At 36.6% G+C, this 21327-nt stretch overlaps 1 protein-coding gene across 1 annotated transcript; it reads left to right on the forward strand.

Moving 5' to 3' along the window:
- Positions 1–438: 438 nt before the first annotated feature.
- On the forward strand, positions 439–1365 carry LOC129037892 (putative olfactory receptor 2W6). The gene has a single exon (XM_054490196.1). The coding sequence runs from the start codon at positions 439–441 to the stop codon at positions 1363–1365; it is 927 nt and encodes a 308-aa protein (XP_054346171.1).
- The last annotated feature ends 19962 nt before the right edge of the window (positions 1366–21327 follow it).

Genomic DNA, 21327 nt, shown 5'->3' on the forward strand with positions numbered 1-21327 from the left:
TGAGAGGCAGAGGTTGCAGTGAGCTGAGGTTGTACCATTGCACTCCAGCCTGGGCTACAGAGCAAGACCCTGTCTCAACAATAACAACAATAAAATTTAATGATGTAATATAAAGAGGTATTAGACTGATGTGTACTCAATAAAGTTAAAATAGTTTGTCTTGTGCGTCATAGGGAGAAAAAGTCTACTTAATAAAAAGAGGACTATAAATAAGAATTTCCCAACAATGAAACACTTTGCCTTATGTGTTTGAACAAATGATAAACAGCTTATATAGCTAGCTGGGCAGAAGATATGCTACAATTATTGAATGGGTTGTTAGACTTGATGGTTATATGTCCCCCCCAAATCCTGACATTCAATGGTATCCAGATATCGCAGATTAAATATTCTTCATTTTGTCCCTACTAGTTATACAGATGATGTGAAAGGAAGGCAATGGAAAAATCCAATGACAGCTCAGCATATGGTTTTATCTTGGTGGGTTTCTCTGATCATCCCAAGCTGGAGATGGCGCTCTTTATAGTAAATTTTATTCTGTATTCAGTGGCTGTGCTGGGAAATTCAACCATAATCCTTGTGTGTTTATTAGACTCTCAACTTCATACCCCAATGTATTTCTTTCTGGCAAATCTTTCCTTTCTAGATCTCTGCTTCAGTACTAGTTGCATCCCACAAATGCTGGTAAACCTCTGGGGCCCTGACAAGACTATCAGCTATGCTGGCTGTGTTGTCCAGCTTTTCTCTTTCCTTTCCATTGGGGGAATTGAGTGCATCTTTCTGGCTGTCATGGCCTATGACCGCTATGCTGCAGTCTGCAAACCATTGTACTATCTTGTCATTATGCACCCCCAGCTGTGTCTAGGACTGGTGGCTGCAGCCTGGGGGAGTGGACTGGTCAATGCCATTGTCATGTCACCACTAACAATGACCCTCTCCAGATGTGGCCACTGCCAAGTTAAACACTTCCTCTGTGAAATGCCAGCACTGATCAAGATGGCTTGTGCGGACGCACGTGCAGTGGAAATGCTGGCCTTTGCTTTTGCTGTTCTCATGGTCCTACTGCCCCTCACTCTTATTCTTGTCTCCTATGGCTACATTGCTGCAGCTGTGCTAAGAATCAAGTCAGCTGCCGGGCGATGGAAGGCCTTCAATACCTGTAGCTCTCACCTCACAGTGGTCTCCCTGTTTTATGGGAGCATCATCTATATGTATATGCAGCCAGGAAACAGCTCTTCCCAAGACCAAGGCAAATTTTTCACTCTCTTCTACAACCTGGTGACTCCCATGTTGAATCCGCTTATCTATACTTTAATGAATAAGGAGGTGAAAGGAGCACTGAAGAAGGTTTTGGGGAGGCAATAATGAACAGGAGAAGTATGATAAGTTGTGAAGTCTTAGGCAAAATATCTTTTCCAAATACATTTATTTTGTGCTTATAAGAAATCTAGCCATTGTGTCAAATATTCTTGGATTTTTAAAATATGAATAAATACACTGAAGTATATCGAAAATCAACATGAATCAACCATAGCTACACATGGTATGAATAAGTCTTAGCCTAATAATATTTAGCAAAAAGAATTAAGTCCCAGAAGAAAGGTGAAATGACTCTCATATAGATATAAAATAAATGTGTTAAAGATTTTTATTCAACTCAATCAATGAGGGACTCACACATGTAATAACTGGTTCAAAAAAAAAAGTCAAAGAAGCACAAATTTATAAGGAGTAAAGGAATGTGGAAATGAATGCGCAAATAGAGGCTAAACTTGCTTTTTCCACTGTGGGAGAGGGAAGTCAATTCAATCTCTACCCAACAGGACTGAACTTGTATGTCATAGACAAGAATTATTTTACATTGCTATCAGTTAATAATTTACAAAATTATAAAATATCTGCCACAGAATCAGAATCAGGTTGTTCAAAGGGATGTCCTCTAGAATCTGGACAATGCGTAATTTTTCACTGAAGCATAAATTTTTCCCTATAAGCTAAATCCTATATCTTATTTATGTTACAACACTAAGTATATAGTCTCAAGCCTCTTAATTAACCTGGGTCACACAGGGAATAAGTGGGATTTGAAAACGGTGTATATGATACCTGAATCTTTGCTGTTAACCACTGAATAATATTGTCTTTGTTATAGAGTGTTGGTGCATAGATCACTCAATAATCAGCCCCAGGCTGCTTGTTTCATCGGTTTGTACAATCCTTCAGGCATGAGGGATATGCTAATAGACTCTCTGAGAGAATTCTCACCACTTATTAATATCAGCCGTTTCCACATTGCCCCATGCAAACTCCCCATCCAAATGTTTTCCATGTTTTGGTGGTCAGCTCAATGCAACATACTTATAAAATTGTCTGAGAGTCTTTGATTTAAAAATGTTCTATCACTCCTTATAACATATGGCATTTTTATACACTGAAATGATGGGTTTTCTACTCCATATTATACTTATGTATTTCTCATGTCTCCTACTAGATTGTAAGTTCCTTGATGATAGGGCTATTTATTTTCTTTTTTTTTTTTTTTTTTTTTTTTTTTTTTTTTTTTTTTTTTGCTATTTATTTTCTTAATCTCTCTTAGCATCATTCCAGGTATTAAGCTGATATTAAACTGCCTTGTAGATAGTAAGTGATCAATAGTAGCTTGGGGTGATTATTAATTTTAACTGATTAATTATTTCTTCCATAAATTATTTCTTCTTTTTTAATTGATGCCACTATCTAATTCTGTCTCTGTTCTTCAGAATTACAAATAAATCTATAATAATATAAAGTCTCATTTTAAAGCTATTGTCAAAAGTTTTATACTTTTCTTTCATAATTCAATGTAAACTCTACAATAAGAGAAAAAAAGTCACTAAAATGAATAAATCCAAAATGTGAGAATATCACTCATCATTATGAGACTTATTAAAAATAATAGTCATCAGCTTGAGAAGAGAGGATGGCTCACAAACCTCCACAAAGACACAGCTGTTCACATTCATTCTGTGTAAAAATAAATATCACAATTATAACTGATAAGAATATTTAAATAATATTTACTTTTTTTGAGACAGTCTCACTTTGTCACCCAGGTTGGAGTGCAGTGGCACAATCCAGCTCACTGCAGCTCAAGTGATCCTCCTACCTCAGCCTCCCTAGTAGCTGGGACTACAGGTGTGCACCACTATGCCCAGCTAATTTTTCTATTTTTTGTAGAGATGCGGTCTCACCACATTGCCCAGGCTGGTCTCAAACTCCTGGGCTCAAGCAATCTGCCTGCCTCAGCCTCCCAAAGTGTTGGGATTACAGGAGTGAGCCATCACGCCCAGGAAATATTTACTTTTTAAGTATAAAAAGTGGCTTCTTTCTTCTGGTTTCTTGTTAAAAGTGCCAATATTTTCTTCTTCACGATTATGAAGAAAAATAAAAAATTCTGTTTCACCTCGTATAGTAATCGTTTCTAAAATTCCAGAATTGATTGGTTCTCTGAAAAACAAAAATCTATGTTGACTATAATTTGTAATGCCCTCAGCTAGTGTCTCTGCCATATATACCTCTATGTTATAAGAGTATGGGAACATTCTTCAAAAATATTATCTAAAGAGCCCCTGTAAAGATTATCATAGAATCATACAATGAGGAAATTTAATTATTCTGTGACATCAAACATATGCTTGCCTAAGAAACCTAAAAAAAGTTAAATTATTTTTGAAATTTTCAGTCAGATATTTCTATTGCACAGATGATATATTTATTTTTGTGCAAGTGAATAAAATGTTACTTGACATATTTTGGCAAAATAACTTGTAAATTTATTGCACTTACTTGCCAATGAATGTGTTATGTCTGCAAATCATAAATATTTGTAATGTGTAACACTGGTAGGATTTTGAGTCTCACATAAAAAGTTACCTCTGGCCCTAATTCTTTTTAGACTGATCAAATTAATTGCATTAAGGGAGTGATTACCTATTTATTCGGATACATTGGGGCATATTGAGGCAGACACTCTTTAAAACTAAGAACAAATACTATCAAGATTTTATCTTTATAAAATTGACTTAGAGGTATAATCAGATTTAGAGGTATAATCAACATGTTGTGGCCAAAATTAACTTTCAAATCACTGAAAATGATCTGTCCAGAGGTGTTAACTCTTAGTTGAGTCAAACATGTGTGATCAAACTAATTCTTAAACACTCCAGCTCAATATATCATTTGTAGGTTATAATCTTTTCATAGGGTAGATGCAGGTTTTCATGAAATTATTATATTTTTTGAGACAGGATTTCATTCCTATAGCCCAGGCTGGAGTGCAATGGTGTGATCTCAGCTCACTGTAACCTCTGCCTGCCGGGCTCAAGTGATCCTCCCACCTCAGCCTTCTGGGTAGCTGGGACTAGAGGCGCATGCCACTATGCGCAACTGATTTTTGTATTTTTTGATAGAGATGGGTTTTCACCATGTTGCCCAGGCTGGTCTCGAACTTCTGAGCTCAGACAATCCGCCAGCCTCAGCCTCTCAAAGTGCTAGGATTACGGGCGTGAACCACCGTGCCCGGCCTACTGGTTTTCATGAAATTATAAAATGACCCAGAAATTTAAAAAAAACTTTTCTCCTGTGGATAGACTTTTGTCATTAATTTTTTGCAGTGGATATAATTATTGTTTACATTTAGATTTAGCCCTAGGTTTTAGAAAACATCCTCCTTTTTCCTTTCTGGTCTTCAACAATATGTATTTTATTTCAAAAAAGAGTGGAAGAAGAAAGAGCAGAGATATTTTAGTTACTGAACATTAGAGTTGGATCCCAGCTCTGCCGTATTTAAATTTACATCTTTCCCCAAGCTAACTAATTTCTCTCATTCCTGAGATATTTAGCTGCAAAATCTGAATTATTATATAAATTTCATGGGGTTATTTTTATAGTAATTAATACTGTATTGCCATCAATGTAAAAATTTTCTTTAACTATATAAAAACAAGACAATCTGTGTAGGGGTCTGAAAGCAAATGTAGTTGAGAACACGTAGCTATTGAGGCAGGCTCCCCTGAGGTGGGAATTGGGAATGGCAGGAGGGATGACTGCAGACCCACTGTCAGCCTGGCTGTACTGCTGCTCACCCTCACCTATCAAAATGTATCATTAGACTAAGGAAACAACCAACTTCCTTCAACTGAACAGGAATCTCCCAGATTTTTACTCTTCCTCCTTAAGTCATTGCAACTTTAAACAAATGGTTACATTGCCCTAAATGGTTCCAGAAATATTCACCTGCATTGTTAAGTTGCTTCAACTTTCAATCTATACTTAAGTCTATAAACTTCATTAGCATCATTAGGAATGACAATTTAATTTTCCTGTTTTAAATCTCAACATAAAACTTCTGTGAGCCTAGCTATGATAAATTCTGGGTGATAGCAAACATTCTGACATGATCATATTACAATATGATAATTTCAGAAAACTGGTTCTCTGTTAGTAGAAGGAATACAATCAAACAAAATTAGCCATTAATAACACTTGAACCATAAAAACTTCTTGAATTATTTGGGGAATAGTAAGTATTTCCTTTGTTTGAAGAACTGCATATTTTGGGCTTCTGAAAACTCATACCACACTATCTTTATTGGTATGATATCAGCTCTTTGAGAGGGATGGAAACAGCAGATCTACGAGTCTTGTGAGAGAGACACGATAGGCCCTGCCTTAATTTTTCCTCTGGTTCAGCAGAGAATAGAATAACCAACATTAAAGGTGATGCCACTAATAATCCACTCTACATGCAGCACCACGGGAGATGAGCCCTGGGGCCAGAGGCACTTGTTTGTTTGGCTCAGGGAGGTGACTTCCAGGAATTTGGGTCCTGGGTGACATCTTCAAGCAAATAACACAAATATGACATGACCATTTGGTTACCTCCTGGGTTCTGGAGTCTTAATAAGACTCCCTGCTACTCAGTTCCCTCAGTTGGTCGTTGTGACAACTGCAGAAATGCCTTTCTTATTGAAGATAGCATAGCACCAGTACCCTTGTTGCCTCCCCTGGGTTACCTTCATCATAGTTCATTGTGTTCCTGATTGTCAGGTTCTTGATTGTTCTCCTTTTTTGAGTAAATAATTCTGTTATATCTCCTCCCAAAACCACATTAAATATCTTCAGGAGTATGGCATATATATATTGCAGTAGTTTATGGTTCCAGACAGCCCCTTTTTCCCAGCAGCAGAGGGAGTTGGGAGGGTGAGAGAATGATCCACAGACTGCTGGTTTTTCCTTCTTAAACTGAAAAGTGATCCTACTGCTTTAGTAACTGTATGAATCTGAATTGATGAAGGTAGGTAATTATAGGCAGTACTTCAAATCCTACATGCACACATTGCCATACTATTTAATTTAGTGGCAAGAAAATGATAGAAAAACTTTCCAAGCTTTAATCACCTATCTTGTACCCAAACTTTGACTACTTCTTTCTCAAAATTCTATTTCTTTTATTAAGTGCATAGAATTTCATTAAGCACAATCTTTTGATATGATACAAATGTATCATTGATTGATGTATAATATTCTTGATATTTTAATATTAATAAATAAATGTGGTATATTTAAGAGGAATCCCATACAATGGTCAACATGAATGAACTTCACTTACACACACCAATATGAATGAATCTAGTAGCAGTATTAAGCAAAAAAGTAATTCTCAGAGGATACAAGTAATATACTAGCCTGTTCATAAGTTAAAAACAAATAGAACTAAACCATGTATTTTTAGGATTACAAATATGTGTCATAAAACTAAATACAAGGGAATGATAAACATAAAATTTAGGGTAGTCATTTTTTCCAGTGAAAGAGAGCAGGGATATGGAAAGGTAAGAACCCTATGTGCAGATATAAGTTACTACCAACATTCAGAATCTCTTATCAGATGGTGGGTTCACGTATGTTCATGACATATTTAAAATAACATTATTTTTATTAGTCTAAGGCTTTACATCTTTACACAGAAGAGAGACACAAGCAGCAACTTTTTGGGAAGCTGGAAACCAGGTTAGTGGATCCAATTAAGCTGAAAATAACCCAGCTGGAGAGTGGGGAAAGCGGAAGAACACAAGCAAGCTGATTTATTTTGTATAACCTTTGATAGTGGTTGGATTGTGAGGCTTTAGCGATTTCTGAATGTGAGGGTGCAATAAGTCTCAGGAGAGATTATTTTGAAAGTCTGTATAAGAGACAAATAAACACCCATTTCTCCTCTCACTCCACCAGCCAAGTGATCATTCTCCCCAAACTTTGGCAAAAATGTGGTCTTTTCCACTGTGAGGTTGAACAAAAAGGAAATTAGACTCTGAAATCCCAAGTTCAGCCCAGTTGTTGAGTAATCCACTGAAAATGAGGGAATGGATGAGAGTCTAGATATTGAATTGTGAGACTTCCCTAATCCATGTTCTCCTACTGGTTTGAGACCACTATCAGACTTGTTTATGAATCCCACCAGGGTCTTTGAAAGGTTCTTCTTTGAGTAAATTGTCCACACTCTGCCCACCAAAAGGCCTATTGACACTGATGGTTACAGATCTCTGAAGAGAATGGCAAGCCAGAGCCATCTCCAGTAAAACTCAACAAGTCACAAGTCCTGTCCACACAGCACATGTCCCATTATCCCATAATCATATTAGTACTCCACTCTCAAAGAAATAATGGCCAGTCACAGATGAAGGAAAACCTCTGGCATGAAGGAACTGATTACCTATCTATTTAGATATGCTATCCAAATTCCCGACCAAATTGGAGCAGAAACCCTTTAAGACTGTAAACAAACAATATCTTTATAAAATTTTCTGACTTAGAGGTCTAATCAACACATTGATCTCAAAACTAACTTTAAAATCACTGCAAATGATCAGTCCAGATGGTGTTAATTTTATATTTGATTAAAATATCTGATCATCTAGTTGTCTAATCCTGAAACACTCCAGCTGAAGTTCTCATTTATGTACTATGATCTTTTCATGGGGTGTATTTTTCTTATTAGTGAAATGTTGGTTTGATAGTCAATGAAAGATGTGAAAAATTTCTACACTGAAAACTAACAAATATGTATAAGAAAATTAAAGACAATTTAAATAAACATAGAGATATAACATATTTTTATTAGAAGTTTCTGCATTTAAGATATACATTTTTTCCAAAAAGGACCTATTGATAGCATCCCAGTCTAAATCCAAGCAGGATTTTTTATAGAAATTGACAAAATGATTTCAATATTTACATGAAAATGCAACAGATTAAAGAGCCAAAATTTTTCAGAAGAAAAAGTTAATGGAACAGAATAAAACAAAATAAGTTAATGGAACAGAACAGACTCCATCAATAGATTTAAACATAAATACTCACTCCATTTCTTTAAAATGTTACTAAAGCATTTTAATGGAAAAAGAAAATTTTTTTGAATAAATGGAGCTGGTGTAACTGAATATCCATGTAGGGGAAGAAAATCCTACCTCACACTATTCACAAAAAATCAATTGAGATGAGTCATAGAACTAAATGTGAAAGATAAATCTATGAAATTTTGTTCTTATTATTTATTACTGCATAACAAATCACCTCGAATTCTAGAGGTGAAACAATTGCAACTATTTATTATGTTATGATTGCATGAGTTAGGAATTTGGACATGACACAATAAGGATGTCTCATTTCTGCTCCATGATATCTGGGGCCTCAGCTAAGATAGCTTGAAAGGCTAAAAATGGCTGTTACGGCTTATCTGGGTCCAAATGTCTGGGGCTTCGTTTCTTCTCCACATAGCATCTTTTGGGAGTAAAACATACAAGATTATCTTTCACTTACGTCTGATGCTTGATCTGAGATGCTTAGAACAGCTGGGTGCTTACTGGGACAACTCTTTCTCCACCATGGTGGTCTCAGGGGAGTTAGAATTCTAACATGATGTCTGGCTTACTCTAGCATGACTGTTCCTTCCAAGAAACCATGGCAGAATCTTGAAGGCTTCCTATGACCAAGCCTCCATAATTCCAGCATGTAACTTTCACTATATTCTGTCAATCAAGTGAGTCACTAAGGCCAGCCAGACCATATTCAAGGGGAAAGAAAGAATACATTCTTTCTATTATTGGGAGGAATAACATTATGTGTGCAATGACACAATCTACCACAAGCTTGGAAAAGAGAATATAGACAAAGATTTCTTAAACAGGACACAAAAGATACTAACAATATATGGGGGAAAATGGTAAGTTAGAATGCATCAAAATGTAAAACTTTCTGTAATCAAAGACATTGCTGAGAACATCAAAGGGCAAGCCATTGAGTACTAGAGAAAATACTTATTGTACATACAACTAATTTTTAAATGACTTGTATTTAGAACCTGTAAAGAACTCCAGCATAAATAAAAAAGAAAAATAGCAAAAATTTTTTAACTGGGCCAAAAATTAGAAGAATTTTGCAAAAAGAAATCCAAGTGGCTGATAAACATATGAGAAGGTACTCAATTCAGTACTTTTAAAAAAAATACAAATTCTAAGTACAATAAGATCTCAGTAAACATAATGGCTAAAAATACAAAGGCTGACAATACCAAGTGGTGGTGAAAATATGGAATAACTTGAACTCTCATACATTGCAGATGGGAGTATTAAAATGGTACAACCATTTTGGAAAGCTGATCAGCAGTTTCTTATAAAGTTAATCATACACTGTATCAGTTATCTATTGCCACCTTAACCAACCAGATCAAAGTTTAGTAGCATAAAACTATATATATATATGTGTGTATTTTTTTTAAATAGGGTCTCACCATGTTGCTCAGGCTGGTTTCAAACTCCTGAGCTCAAGCAATCCACCTGCCTTGGTCTCCCAAAGTGCTGGGATTACAGGTGTGAGCCACTGTACCCAGCCTAATAATTCTTTCTTTATGATTCTCTGGGTCAGTAACTGGGTTTGAGTTTAGCCAAGTGGTTCTTCCCCTAGTCTTGCACAGAGTCACTCGTGTCGCCACAGTAATATGGCTCAACTGGGACCAGGTTTTCTAAAATAGCTTCACTCAAATATCTGGTAAGTGTTCTTGATTGAGCTGCATGTCTTCAGCGATCTAGTCCAGGCTTCTTTACATGGCATCAGTGTTTCTAACGGGCAAGCCCCAATGTACAAGCACTTCTTAAATCTCTGCTTAGGTCATGTTTGCTAATGTCACATTGGCCAAAGATATTGATGTGGCCAATATGTGAAGGAACTATAATTCAACCTGGATTTAGGTAGGAGACCATTACTTAACAATATACCACAAATACTTACCTATAACCCAACAATTCGTTTCCTAGGCATCTACTCAACAGGAATGAGAATGAATGTGTATGTTCACAAAAAACTTGCACTGTGTCTACTGTTGACTGTGAGATCCCCAAAAGATCACCATACAAACCTGTTGATCAAAGCTGAATTTATTGGACCTATTGCAGAAATGGAAAATATTGTCTTAACAGTGTTAATGGTGTCTCAAAATGGTAAAATTGGGGAAGAGTATTTATAAGGTGTGAGAAAAAGATAAGTGATAATAAAGTAAATTTGGCAAGACAGGGAACTTGTTAGTGTTGGGCAGTGTTTATAACTTGATATCTTTGGACTGGTGGGCACAGAAAAGCAAAAGTCTTGAAGAAAATCTTGACAAGTGACCTATTGGTATTTCTTGGAGCAAGGAGCTGAGTTACTATTGCTGGTCTCCATATTATTTAAAGGAGGGATTGGGAATTGTGTCTGGTCCATTTGGTTCAGGAACAGGAAACTACATTGGCTTTGGTTCTCACCACACAAACAGTCCGATACTCAGCCTATATTAGATAGTGATTTCTTTTCTGTGTCTGTTTTAACAGTGCCTCTTTAAATGTCATCTTTGTTTCTGAGTGTAAGAAATAATCAGTTTAGTAACTAGGAATTTTTTAAAACCCTACATTTCATATTTTGAAGTCAGATTATACCTAATCACAACTCCTTTACACTTAAGTTTTAGAAATGGCAACATAATCATGCTCATGTATAACTAATAGAATTGGTCCTCAGCATACTCTTTAAAAGTATTGATCATATTAATCCTTTATAAACAGAAATAGCTGAAAATAGTGTTATTAATAACTTTTTACCCAATTGAATAAATTTTTAGGTATTTGAAAAGCTCAAGTAATTTTCATTCTTCTCATTGCCCCTAATTTTTCACTCATATACACTCACAAATATTATCTTCCAAAGTTAAGTTGTTGGAACTTAAGTTTCCAAGGTTAAGTCGTTATTAACTCACTTTAAAAAGACCAAATTATTTCATGATTTTCATTGTAATTATATAATTCAACAAATATTTATTAGACCCCACTTAAAGTACATTGGAAAGCAATTAACATATCTTCTGCTTCCTTAGAATTACTGGACTAGTGTGGGAGAAGACAATAAACAAAATTCATAGATAAAAGCACAATTACGATTTGACATGACACCAACAATAGTGATACTTGTGAACATGTATGAATGCCAACAACTGTTTTAAGTTCTTTATATATTATTTAATATTTATAAAAATACATGATTTAGGTCTAGTTATCATTATTTTTACAGATAAGAAAACTGTTAAAAATCTATAATCATACAACTAAGTGGCAGAGTTGGATTTTAATCCAAGCCATCTGAATCCAGCACTGACTTTCTGTGACTTCTCTTTCTAAGTCCATAATTGCTCAGTACAAGAACTGTAGCCACAAAATATAAGGTGTCACAGTAAGATGTAGATGTGGGTTAAGTGAGAACTTCACTATTAAGAGAATTAAGTGGTGACCTAAAGGATGAAGTGTCATTATACAGGTAAAGGAGTGGAGAGAGAATGATTTACAGTTTTTGGGAATAACAGATTTCAAGGACAGGAGGTGGGAAAAGCGTTTAAACGCCGAAGAATTTAGACAAGGACAGCATGTGGTGCAATGGGGAGACAAAAGAGACTGGAGTAGATAGGAACCAAATCACACAGGACCGTGAAGTACATGTTAAATGTAACAAAAGCCATTGAAATATTATATGCATAGGGATAAAGTCTTAATCTGTTCAGGTTGCTATGACAAAATACCATAGACTGGGTGGCTTGTAAACAACAGAAATTTACTTTTCACAGTTCCGGAAGCCTGAGGTGTGACATCAGGGTGCCACCATTGTTGGGTTCTGGCGTGAGCCCTCTTCTGAGTTGCAAACTTCTGACTTCTTATGTCCTCACATGGTGTGGGGGAAAGAAATTTCCCTCAGTTCACTTTTACAGGGGTATTAATCAAATTAATGAGGGCTCCACCTTGATGACCTAATCACTTCCCAAAAGTCCCGTCTTCTAATACCAACACTTGGGGATTAGGATTTCAACGTATGAATTTTAGGGGATACAAATATTCAATTCAGTCTATAGCAGATAACATGATAATAATGCATTTGTAAATGACACTGTAATTATAATGTGAAGAATGGACGGTAAGGGAAAAAGAATTGATATATGGATAGAAGACTATCATAGGAAACAGATAGATGACAGTGGTTTATATTTATATGGTAGCAAAGAAATATAGAAGTAGAGAGATTGAACATATTTTATAATTAGAATTGACTAAATTTTTTGATAGATTAAATGTTGAGAGTGAAGGAGAAAGAAGTGTTAAGAAATTCATCCTTCCTACATCTTTGTTTCAAAATCAGATGCTGGCCGGGTGCAGTGGCTCACACCTGTAATCCTAGCACTTTGGGAGGCCAAGGCGGGTGGATCACCTGAGGCCAGGAGTTCAAGACCAGCCTGGCCAACATGATGAAACCCCATCTCTACTAAAAGTACAAAAATTAGCCAGGCATGATGGTGGATGCCTGTAATCCCAGCTATTCAGGAGGCTGAGGCAGGAGAATCACTTGAACCCAAGAGGTGGAGGTTGCAATGAGCCGAGTTCACACCATTGCACTCCAGCCTGGGTCACAAGAGCAAAACAACTCCAGTCTCAAGAAAAAAAAAAAATCAGATGCTGACAGATTGGTGGGGACCTAATAGGACCACAAGTTACGTGAGCTCACCATTCAATTCCTTGTCTCTCTGTAGTTATGTGCCACTATATGAATTCTACGATTATTTTATAATTATATGCCATCCTTTGTAATATTTGTTAATCATGAACCTATATCTCCTCCTTAATCTTACTTTAATACTTGAGTGATAATTCATTCATTTTTGTCATAATGTATACTCTCATCCTAAAATTCCCAAGGTATGAAAAAAAAACCTTCTGGATAATTTCCTCCATGTGTTGCTAGCTATGCTGAAAACAGTTTTTCTAGATGCTACAATTGAAGAAATGTCTGTATTTGTGTTAATACAATGTAAATGTCCTAATATGCCTTATCAGTAATTTTACCTGCTATGGCTACATTGAGGTGCACTAAGAATGAATGCTAGTGATTAAATTAGAAGCAAGCTGAGAAATCAGTACCATCATCATCATCATAGGTGTCATTTCATTATAGATTCAATCTTCTATGGAATCATTGTGTAAATGCTCTTGAAGATGGTAACAACTCCTCCCAAGACCAAGAAATGGTTATTTATCTTGTTTTACACTATACTAACTCCAAGTCTCAAACTTCTAGTTTATCTGTTAAGAATAAACATATAAAGCATATTTCAAAGAGAATACTAAGATTGGCAGGGAACCTTCAAAAATGAAAGGAAACAGATGAGATTATTGGAAGCATATTAGAATTAATAATAGATCGAAGCACATTTGGAGACTCTAAAATGAAAAAATTCAAGTTTTTTAAATAGACTGTTTTTTTAGAGCTGTTTCAGATTCACTGAACTGAGAAAGTACTGAGAGTTCCCCTGTTCCCCCTGTCTCTCCCACCCTCTCCATATACAAACTCCTTCACTATCAATATCCCGCACCAGAGTGGTATTTTTAATAACTTTTTTTCTAAAGAAGTTTGAAGTTCACAGCAAAATTGGGTGAAAGGTACAGAGCTCCTAAATACCCCCACCCCATACATGCATAGCTTCCTCCATTATCAACATACTCCACCAGAGTAGTCAATTTTTATAATCAATAAACTTACATTGATATATCATGATCACCCAAAGTCCATAGTCTACATTAGGGTTCACTCTTGGTGTTGTGCATTCTATGGGTTTTGAGAAATGTATAATGGAATTTATACCCTCTTACAGTATTGTACACAATAGTTTCACTACTGTAAAAATTCTCTGTGCTCTATCTAATTATCCTTCCCTCCCACCAATCCCTGGAAACCACTGTTCTTTCCACTCTCTTCACCATTTTGACTCTTCCAAAATGTCAGAGAGTTAGAATCATGAAGTATGCAGCCCTTTTCAGATTGACTTCTTTCACTTAATAATATGCATTGCATTCAAGTTTCCTCCCTATTTTTAATGGCTTGATAGCTAGCTTTTTTAGCAAGAAATATTCCATTGTCTGGATATCCTATAATTTATTTGTCAAGTCACCTACTAAAAAAAAATTTTGATTGCTTCCAGATTTTAGCAATTAGGAATAAATCTTCTATAAATCTGTGGGCAGATTTGTATGTAGATATGTTCTTAAATCATTTGGGTAAATACCAATGAATGTGACTGCTGGATCACATGGTAAGCGTATGTTTAGTTTTAGAAAAAACTGTCAAACAGTCTTCCAAAGTGGATGTACCATTTTGCATTTCCATCAGCACTAAATGAGAGTTACTCTTGCTCCGCATCATTGGCTTCATTTGTGTTGTCAGTGTTTTGAATTTTAACCATTCTAATAGGTGTGTAGTTGTATCTCATTGTTTTAATTTGCAATTTCCTAATCATATATGATGTTGAGCATCTTATCACATGCTTGTTTGCCATGTATATATCTTGTATGGTGAGGTATCTGTTCAGATAATTTTTTTTTCTTTGAGATGAAGTCTCGCTCTGGTCCCCAGAGCACAATGGTGCGATCTTGGCTCACTGCAACCTCCACCTCCCAGGTTCAAGCAATTCTCCTGCCTCAGCCTCCCGAATAGCTGGGATTACAGATGCGTACCACCATGCCCAGCTAATTTTTGTATTTTAAGTAGACACGGGGTTTCACCATGTTGGTCAAGCTGGTCTCAAACTCCTGACCTCAGGTGATCCGCCTGCCTCGGCCTCCCAAAGTGCTGGGATTACAGGCATGAGCCACCGTGCCCAGACTGTTCAGATCATTTTTAATTGGGTTGTTCATTTTTTTATTGTTGAATTTTAAGAGTTGTGTACTTTGAATTTCTTCAAGTCCTTAATTCTTACTCAGATAATTAATCTCTGATATAATCATCCATATGTCTAAACTTTTGTGGATACTAACAATGTTATAATAAATACTCTTAATTGCTTCTTCTTATCAATATGTCTTCTGGGAATTTGGGTCTGTTTTTCATAGATATCTGCTTTATTGAAAAAATTTCTATATTACGTGCAGCTTAAACTAAGAAAATCACTGCTCTGCCTGAATAGGTAAAGTGAGGGGAAAAAAGAAAAAGAAATGGTAGATAAGATGACACAGAAATTCTTCCTGATCTATGTTTGTAAATGAAAATTATCAAATTAAAGTGTACCTAATGATAATATATAAAGTAAAATGATAGCTCTTCTACAATTCCATCCTCATAGTCACCTGATTGTCTAAATCAGTGGTCCCCAACCCCTGGGCCATGGACCAGTACCAGTCCATGGCCTCTTAGGAACTGGGCTGCATGGCAGAAGGTGAGTGGCATGAGCCAGCATTATGGCCTGAGCTCTGCCTCCTGTCAGATCAGTGGCAGCATTAGATTCTCTTAGGAGCATGAACCCTATTATGAACTGCACATGAGAGAAATCTAGGTTGCATCCTCCTTGTGAGAATCTAATGCCTGATGATCTGAAGTGGAACAGTTTCATCCTGAAACCCCCACCAATTGGTGGAAAAAACGTCTCCACAAAACCAGTCCCTGGTGCCAAAAAGGTTTGGGATCACTGGTCTAAATGGCTTCCCTATCTGTTCAAATAGACAATTTGAGCTTAGGAAATAGCTGTATTTGGGTAACATAAGTGAGTATTTTATTTAAAAGACCATACACACATTACCCCAAACATAAAACACATGAGAGAAGGAGGCTCTGCTTTCTAATTTTTACTTTTTCTTGTTCTATAAAACTTTCTGGGAAATGTGAAGGATATCAAAATTGTACTGCATGCAGTTTCGATTGAAGCATTTGTTTACAAAAGGAATCCAGTTGTTCTAATGAAAAACATATGCTAAGTTGGATGGTGCTCTAGTAAAATAAATTAAGGAGGAATTCAATATGACCCCAAAGAAATTTGAGGAAAGTTATAAAAACATGAGAACATCTTTTGAAATGTCTTTTTAAATCACGTTGCTTTAAAAATTTTTTATATTGTATAAGCTTATTTTCCCTTGTCCATGTTAGAAAAATGTTCTACTTCTCATGCCATAGGCACTTATATGGTTTCTTCTCATGTTTGAGATGTACATGCACCCACACAAATCCAAGACATCTAGAACACTCAGGCATTTGTACCCTTGTGGAAAGAGAAGCTTACTCAGCTGCAACTGAGAGTTCTATTTTCTTATAGAGGAACACATTGTTAAATTTCAAGTAAATTCTAACCCATTAGTCCTACGAACTTATTATGACTTCAAAGAAATTTGAGGTAAGTCATAAAAACATGGGAACATCTTTTTAAATGTGGCTTTTTAAAGCAAGTTGCTTTCTTTTTTACTGGAAAGTAAAAAAGAGAAACAGGGATTCCTTGAGCAAACCTACACGTCACCTGTCATACCTGGAGAAGGCTCTCTAGAGCTCGAGCTGCCTAGATACTTTGTTGTGAAAAAGAAAAGAATGCCTTCCCTAAATTATAGACTTCTTACTTACAAATAAAATGGATATCTTTGAAATACTTTGTCCGAAACAGTTAAAGGCAGTTTAGACCATGATAAGTCATCTTAACCAGTTTGGGCTGATACAACAAAATACCACAGACTGGGTAGTACAAACAACAGAAATTAGTTCTCACAGTTCTGGAGTCTGGGAAGTCTGAGATGCAGGTGCCAGCACAGTTGGGTTGTGGTGAGGGCCCTCTTCTAGATTTACAGACAACTGTCTTTTTGTTGTATCCTCACATGGTGGAGAACAGAGAGGATGAGCAACATCTCATTTCTGTTCTTATAAAGGCACAAATCCCATTCATGATTGCTCCACAATCATGATATAATTACCTCGTAAAGGCCCCATCTCCTAATATCATCACATTGGGGATAAGGATTTCAACTCGTAAATTTTGTCATTTATGCTTGACTAAATGACAAGCATTTAGTCCATAGCATAAGTTAAAGATGTATATATGTGGAAGTAAAACATAAAACAATAATTTTTACATTTCATCTAGCGTCACAGGTAGATGAAATTGTATTGTTTTAAGTTAGACTGTGATAAGTTAAAGATGTATATTGTAAAATAAAAAGTGAAACAAAGAGGGTAGAGCTAATAAGACTAAAAGAAGATAAAATGGAATCATAAAATATTCATTAATACAAAAGGAGGCAGGAAAAGAGAACAAAAAATAGATGAAAAATAGGAAATAACAACTAAGGTGATAGATTCAAATGCAAGCATATTGATAGTTATATTAAATTTAAATGAAGAAATATCACAAAGCAACAACCTCAACTTCCACTTTAAGAAACTAGAAAAGGGCTGGGCACGGTGTCTCACACCTGAAATCCCAGCAGTTTGGGAGGCCGAGGCAGGTGGATCACTTGAGGTCAGGAGTTGGAGACCAACCTGGCCAACATAGTGAAACCCTGTCTCTCCTAAAAATACAAAAATTATCCAGGTGTGGTGGCTGGTGCCTGTAATCCCAGTTATTCAGGAGGCTGCGGCAAAAGAATCGCTTGAACCTGGGAGGCAGAGGTTGCCATGAGCCAAGATCACACCACTGTACTCCAGCCTGGGTGACAGAGTGAGACTCCGTCTCAAAACAAAAAAGAAAAGAAAAGAAAAACAAAACTAGAAAAGAAGAGCAAACAGAAACATAAAATGAACAGAGCAAAAGAAATAACAAAAAGTAATCAGTTAGAAAACAAACAAACATAAAACAATAAAGAAAACCAATAAAACCAAAAGCAGTTTCAACCTAGAATAGTCAGGAAGAAAAGATACAAATTACCAATATCAGGAATGGAAGAAGTGATGTCACTACAGATGCCACAGATACTAAAAGTATAATAAAATAATCGCATTAAATAAACTTATTACAAATTATGCCAATGAATTCAATAACCTATGGAATGGGAAAAGTTCATGAAATGTACATAATACCAAAGGCTTACTCAAGAAGAAATTGAAAATCTGAATACCAGTTAAGGAAACTGAATTTGAAATTAAAAACTTTCCCACAAAGAAAACTCCAGGACCAGATGGTCTCACCGGTGAATTCTACTACATGTTTAAGTAAAGAGTAATATCAATTCTATATAAACTCTTCCAGGAAGTTGAAGCAGACTAAATACTTCCAAATGTATCCTTTGAGGCCAACACTATTCTGATAGAACCAGACAAAGTCCCTGGAAGAAAATTAAACTACAGACTAATATAATTCATGAACATAGATGCAAGAATTTTTAGCAAAATTTTAGCAAATTTAATCCCATAATAAAAAGAATAATATAATCTGACCAGGTAGCGTTTATCATAGGAATGAAAGGTGGGTTTACATTTAAAAACCAACCAATCTAATTTACTAGATTAACAGATTAAAAAACTAACTATATGATCATCTCAATAGAAGCAAAAATGCATTTCACAAAATTCAACATCCATCTACGATCAAACTATGAATAAAACGGTACTCCCTCAATCTGGAAAAAAAATTTCTAAACAAAACCACAGCTATGCTTTTCTCCTGGGATCAGAAAAAAAGCAATTATGTTTACTCTTGCCACTATAATTCAACGTTGTACTAGAAGTTCTAGCTAGTCTAGTAGGCAAGAAAATAAAATAAAATAAAAAGCATTCATATTAAAAAGAAAAACTCTTTTTATTCATTGACCACATTATCATTTACAGAAAATTTGATAGAATCTACAACAAAAGCTATTAGATTAAAAGATGACTTTAGAAAGGATTGAAGGTTACATCATCATTATAAAAGTTATATTGCAGGTCGGGCATTGTGGCTCATGCTTGTAATCCCAGCACTTTGGGAGGCCAAGGGGGGCAGATGACCTGAGGTCAGGAGTTAAAGAGCAGCCTGTCCAACATAGTGAAACCCTATCTCTACTAAAAATACAAAAATTAGCCTGGCATGATGACGGGCACCAGTAATCGCAGCTACTTGGGAGGCTGAGGCAGGAGAATCTCTTGAATCCAGGAAACAGAGGCTGCCATGAGCCAAGATCACACCACTGCACTCCAGCTTGAGTGACAGAGTGAGACTCTGTCTCAAAAGAAAAAAAAAAAGTTACCTAGGCACAGTTAAAGCCTCTACTTGCATTGAATCTACTACAATTCCATTAGCTAAAGCAAGTTACATGATCAAGTCCAACATCAATGTGGCAGGGAAACAACCTCCTCCACTTCTAGTGAATTGCAAGGTCAAATGAAAAAAAAAAAAACGAATTTGTCAGTCTTTCATTTTGTCACAGTTATTCTCAGTTCTCTCATGTGCAGACACTAACCTCCATGCCCAAATCCCCCAAATTCTGTATCTCATGTACCCTATAAATATATGCACCTACTGAAATGGGAAAAGTTCTCTTGCCCCCTCACAGGGTGTGTGACAGGGGAAGTGGCTCACTTCTTCAGTGTCCTGCTGCTCAAACCTCTAGGGGAGCATACAGATGGGCAGGCTGTGGGGCTCCACTCCACGGCAGTGTCTAGGGGTGAATGTTTACAGCTCCTGAAGCACCAGTGGGCATGTGTTAGGGTGCTCTTTTGCTTTTGCTCTTTTAGTTTAGCCATCTGTAGGTGGCTTGAGTTAGCTCAGTTAGACCCGCTTCCTTATCACAAGGACAGAGGGCTTTCTGTATTCCGGGTTCTTGCCTTGGTGTACCAGAAGAATCAGGCTTGGAGAATGAGTGCAAGGTTTTATTGAGTAGAAGTATCTCTCCGCAGATGGGGGAGCCAGAAGGGAGATGCGTTTTCCACTGGAGTCGGGCCACTCAGTGACCAGACTCTTCTCCCACCACTCCGGCCAAACTCTGCATCATTCCACCAGTTGACGACCTCTCTATGACCAGCTGCTTGTGTCTTCTGCCAATGTGTTCCTCACGATGTCCAACCGCTTTTCTACCTACCTTGCTAGGGTCTCGGGTTTTTATAGGCACAGGATGGGGGCGTGGCAGGCCAAGGTGGTCTTGGGAAATGCAACATTTGGGCAGGAAATGCCTGTCTTCACCTAAATCTGTGAGGGTAGAGCCCTAGCCAGGGACCACACTCTCCTCTACCCAGCACTTCCCTTCCTCTCTTCCATATCATTTAAAGGGACCGCACTCTTCCCTTCCCAGCACTTCTGTATCACCACTTTGTAGTCACAAAGATTAAACATTTTTAAAAAATAAAGTCTATAAAATCCCCAAAGTTCCCATCCTTTGTAATGACAGCAAGTGTCATTACTATTGAGGACATCTGAAGTCAAGGATCTCCTAATCTACATCAGGTCTAGATGCATTTCCATTAATAAAGAGTCCTGTGAACTCTAAAAAGACTGCTCTCCGAATACCCACTATAACAGCGGTGAAACAAAGAGAAAGATACTTTCATTAATACTTGCACACGTTTAGGGCAATTCTCAAATCACTCCAGGCAAATATTTCCAGATCTCCCCACTTTGGGTAGGGATTTTTCCTTGATTCCATCTTTGTTTTGCACTCTGGGAGTATCACTCTGGTCCGCTTTTCTAATCAGTTCTTGGCAACGCCCTTTTCAAGTTGTTTTCTTTTCTACTATTTGACTTGGCTATACTTGTAGATGGCATAGGTGAATATACCCTGACTTCTGGGTATATTATTTCCTGTCCGCAGAAAGGTAGGTTCACAGAAGTTTTTAAAATACATACATCAAATAGTCATAGTCTCTTTTACTCCAAGTTGGTAGAGAGTTTGCCAGTAGAGTGCTCTCATAAACTTTGTGGAACTTTTATTGCATAAATCTAGCCAATGTCAAGAGCCATAGGCTACACCTACAGTTCTTTTTGAGATATTTCTCTTTTTATTATAGGTACTT

The sequence above is a fragment of the Pongo pygmaeus genome, chromosome 5 (genome assembly GCF_028885625.2).
Source record: "Pongo pygmaeus isolate AG05252 chromosome 5, NHGRI_mPonPyg2-v2.0_pri, whole genome shotgun sequence".
In the NCBI taxonomy this organism is placed as follows: domain Eukaryota; kingdom Metazoa; phylum Chordata; class Mammalia; order Primates; family Hominidae; genus Pongo; species Pongo pygmaeus.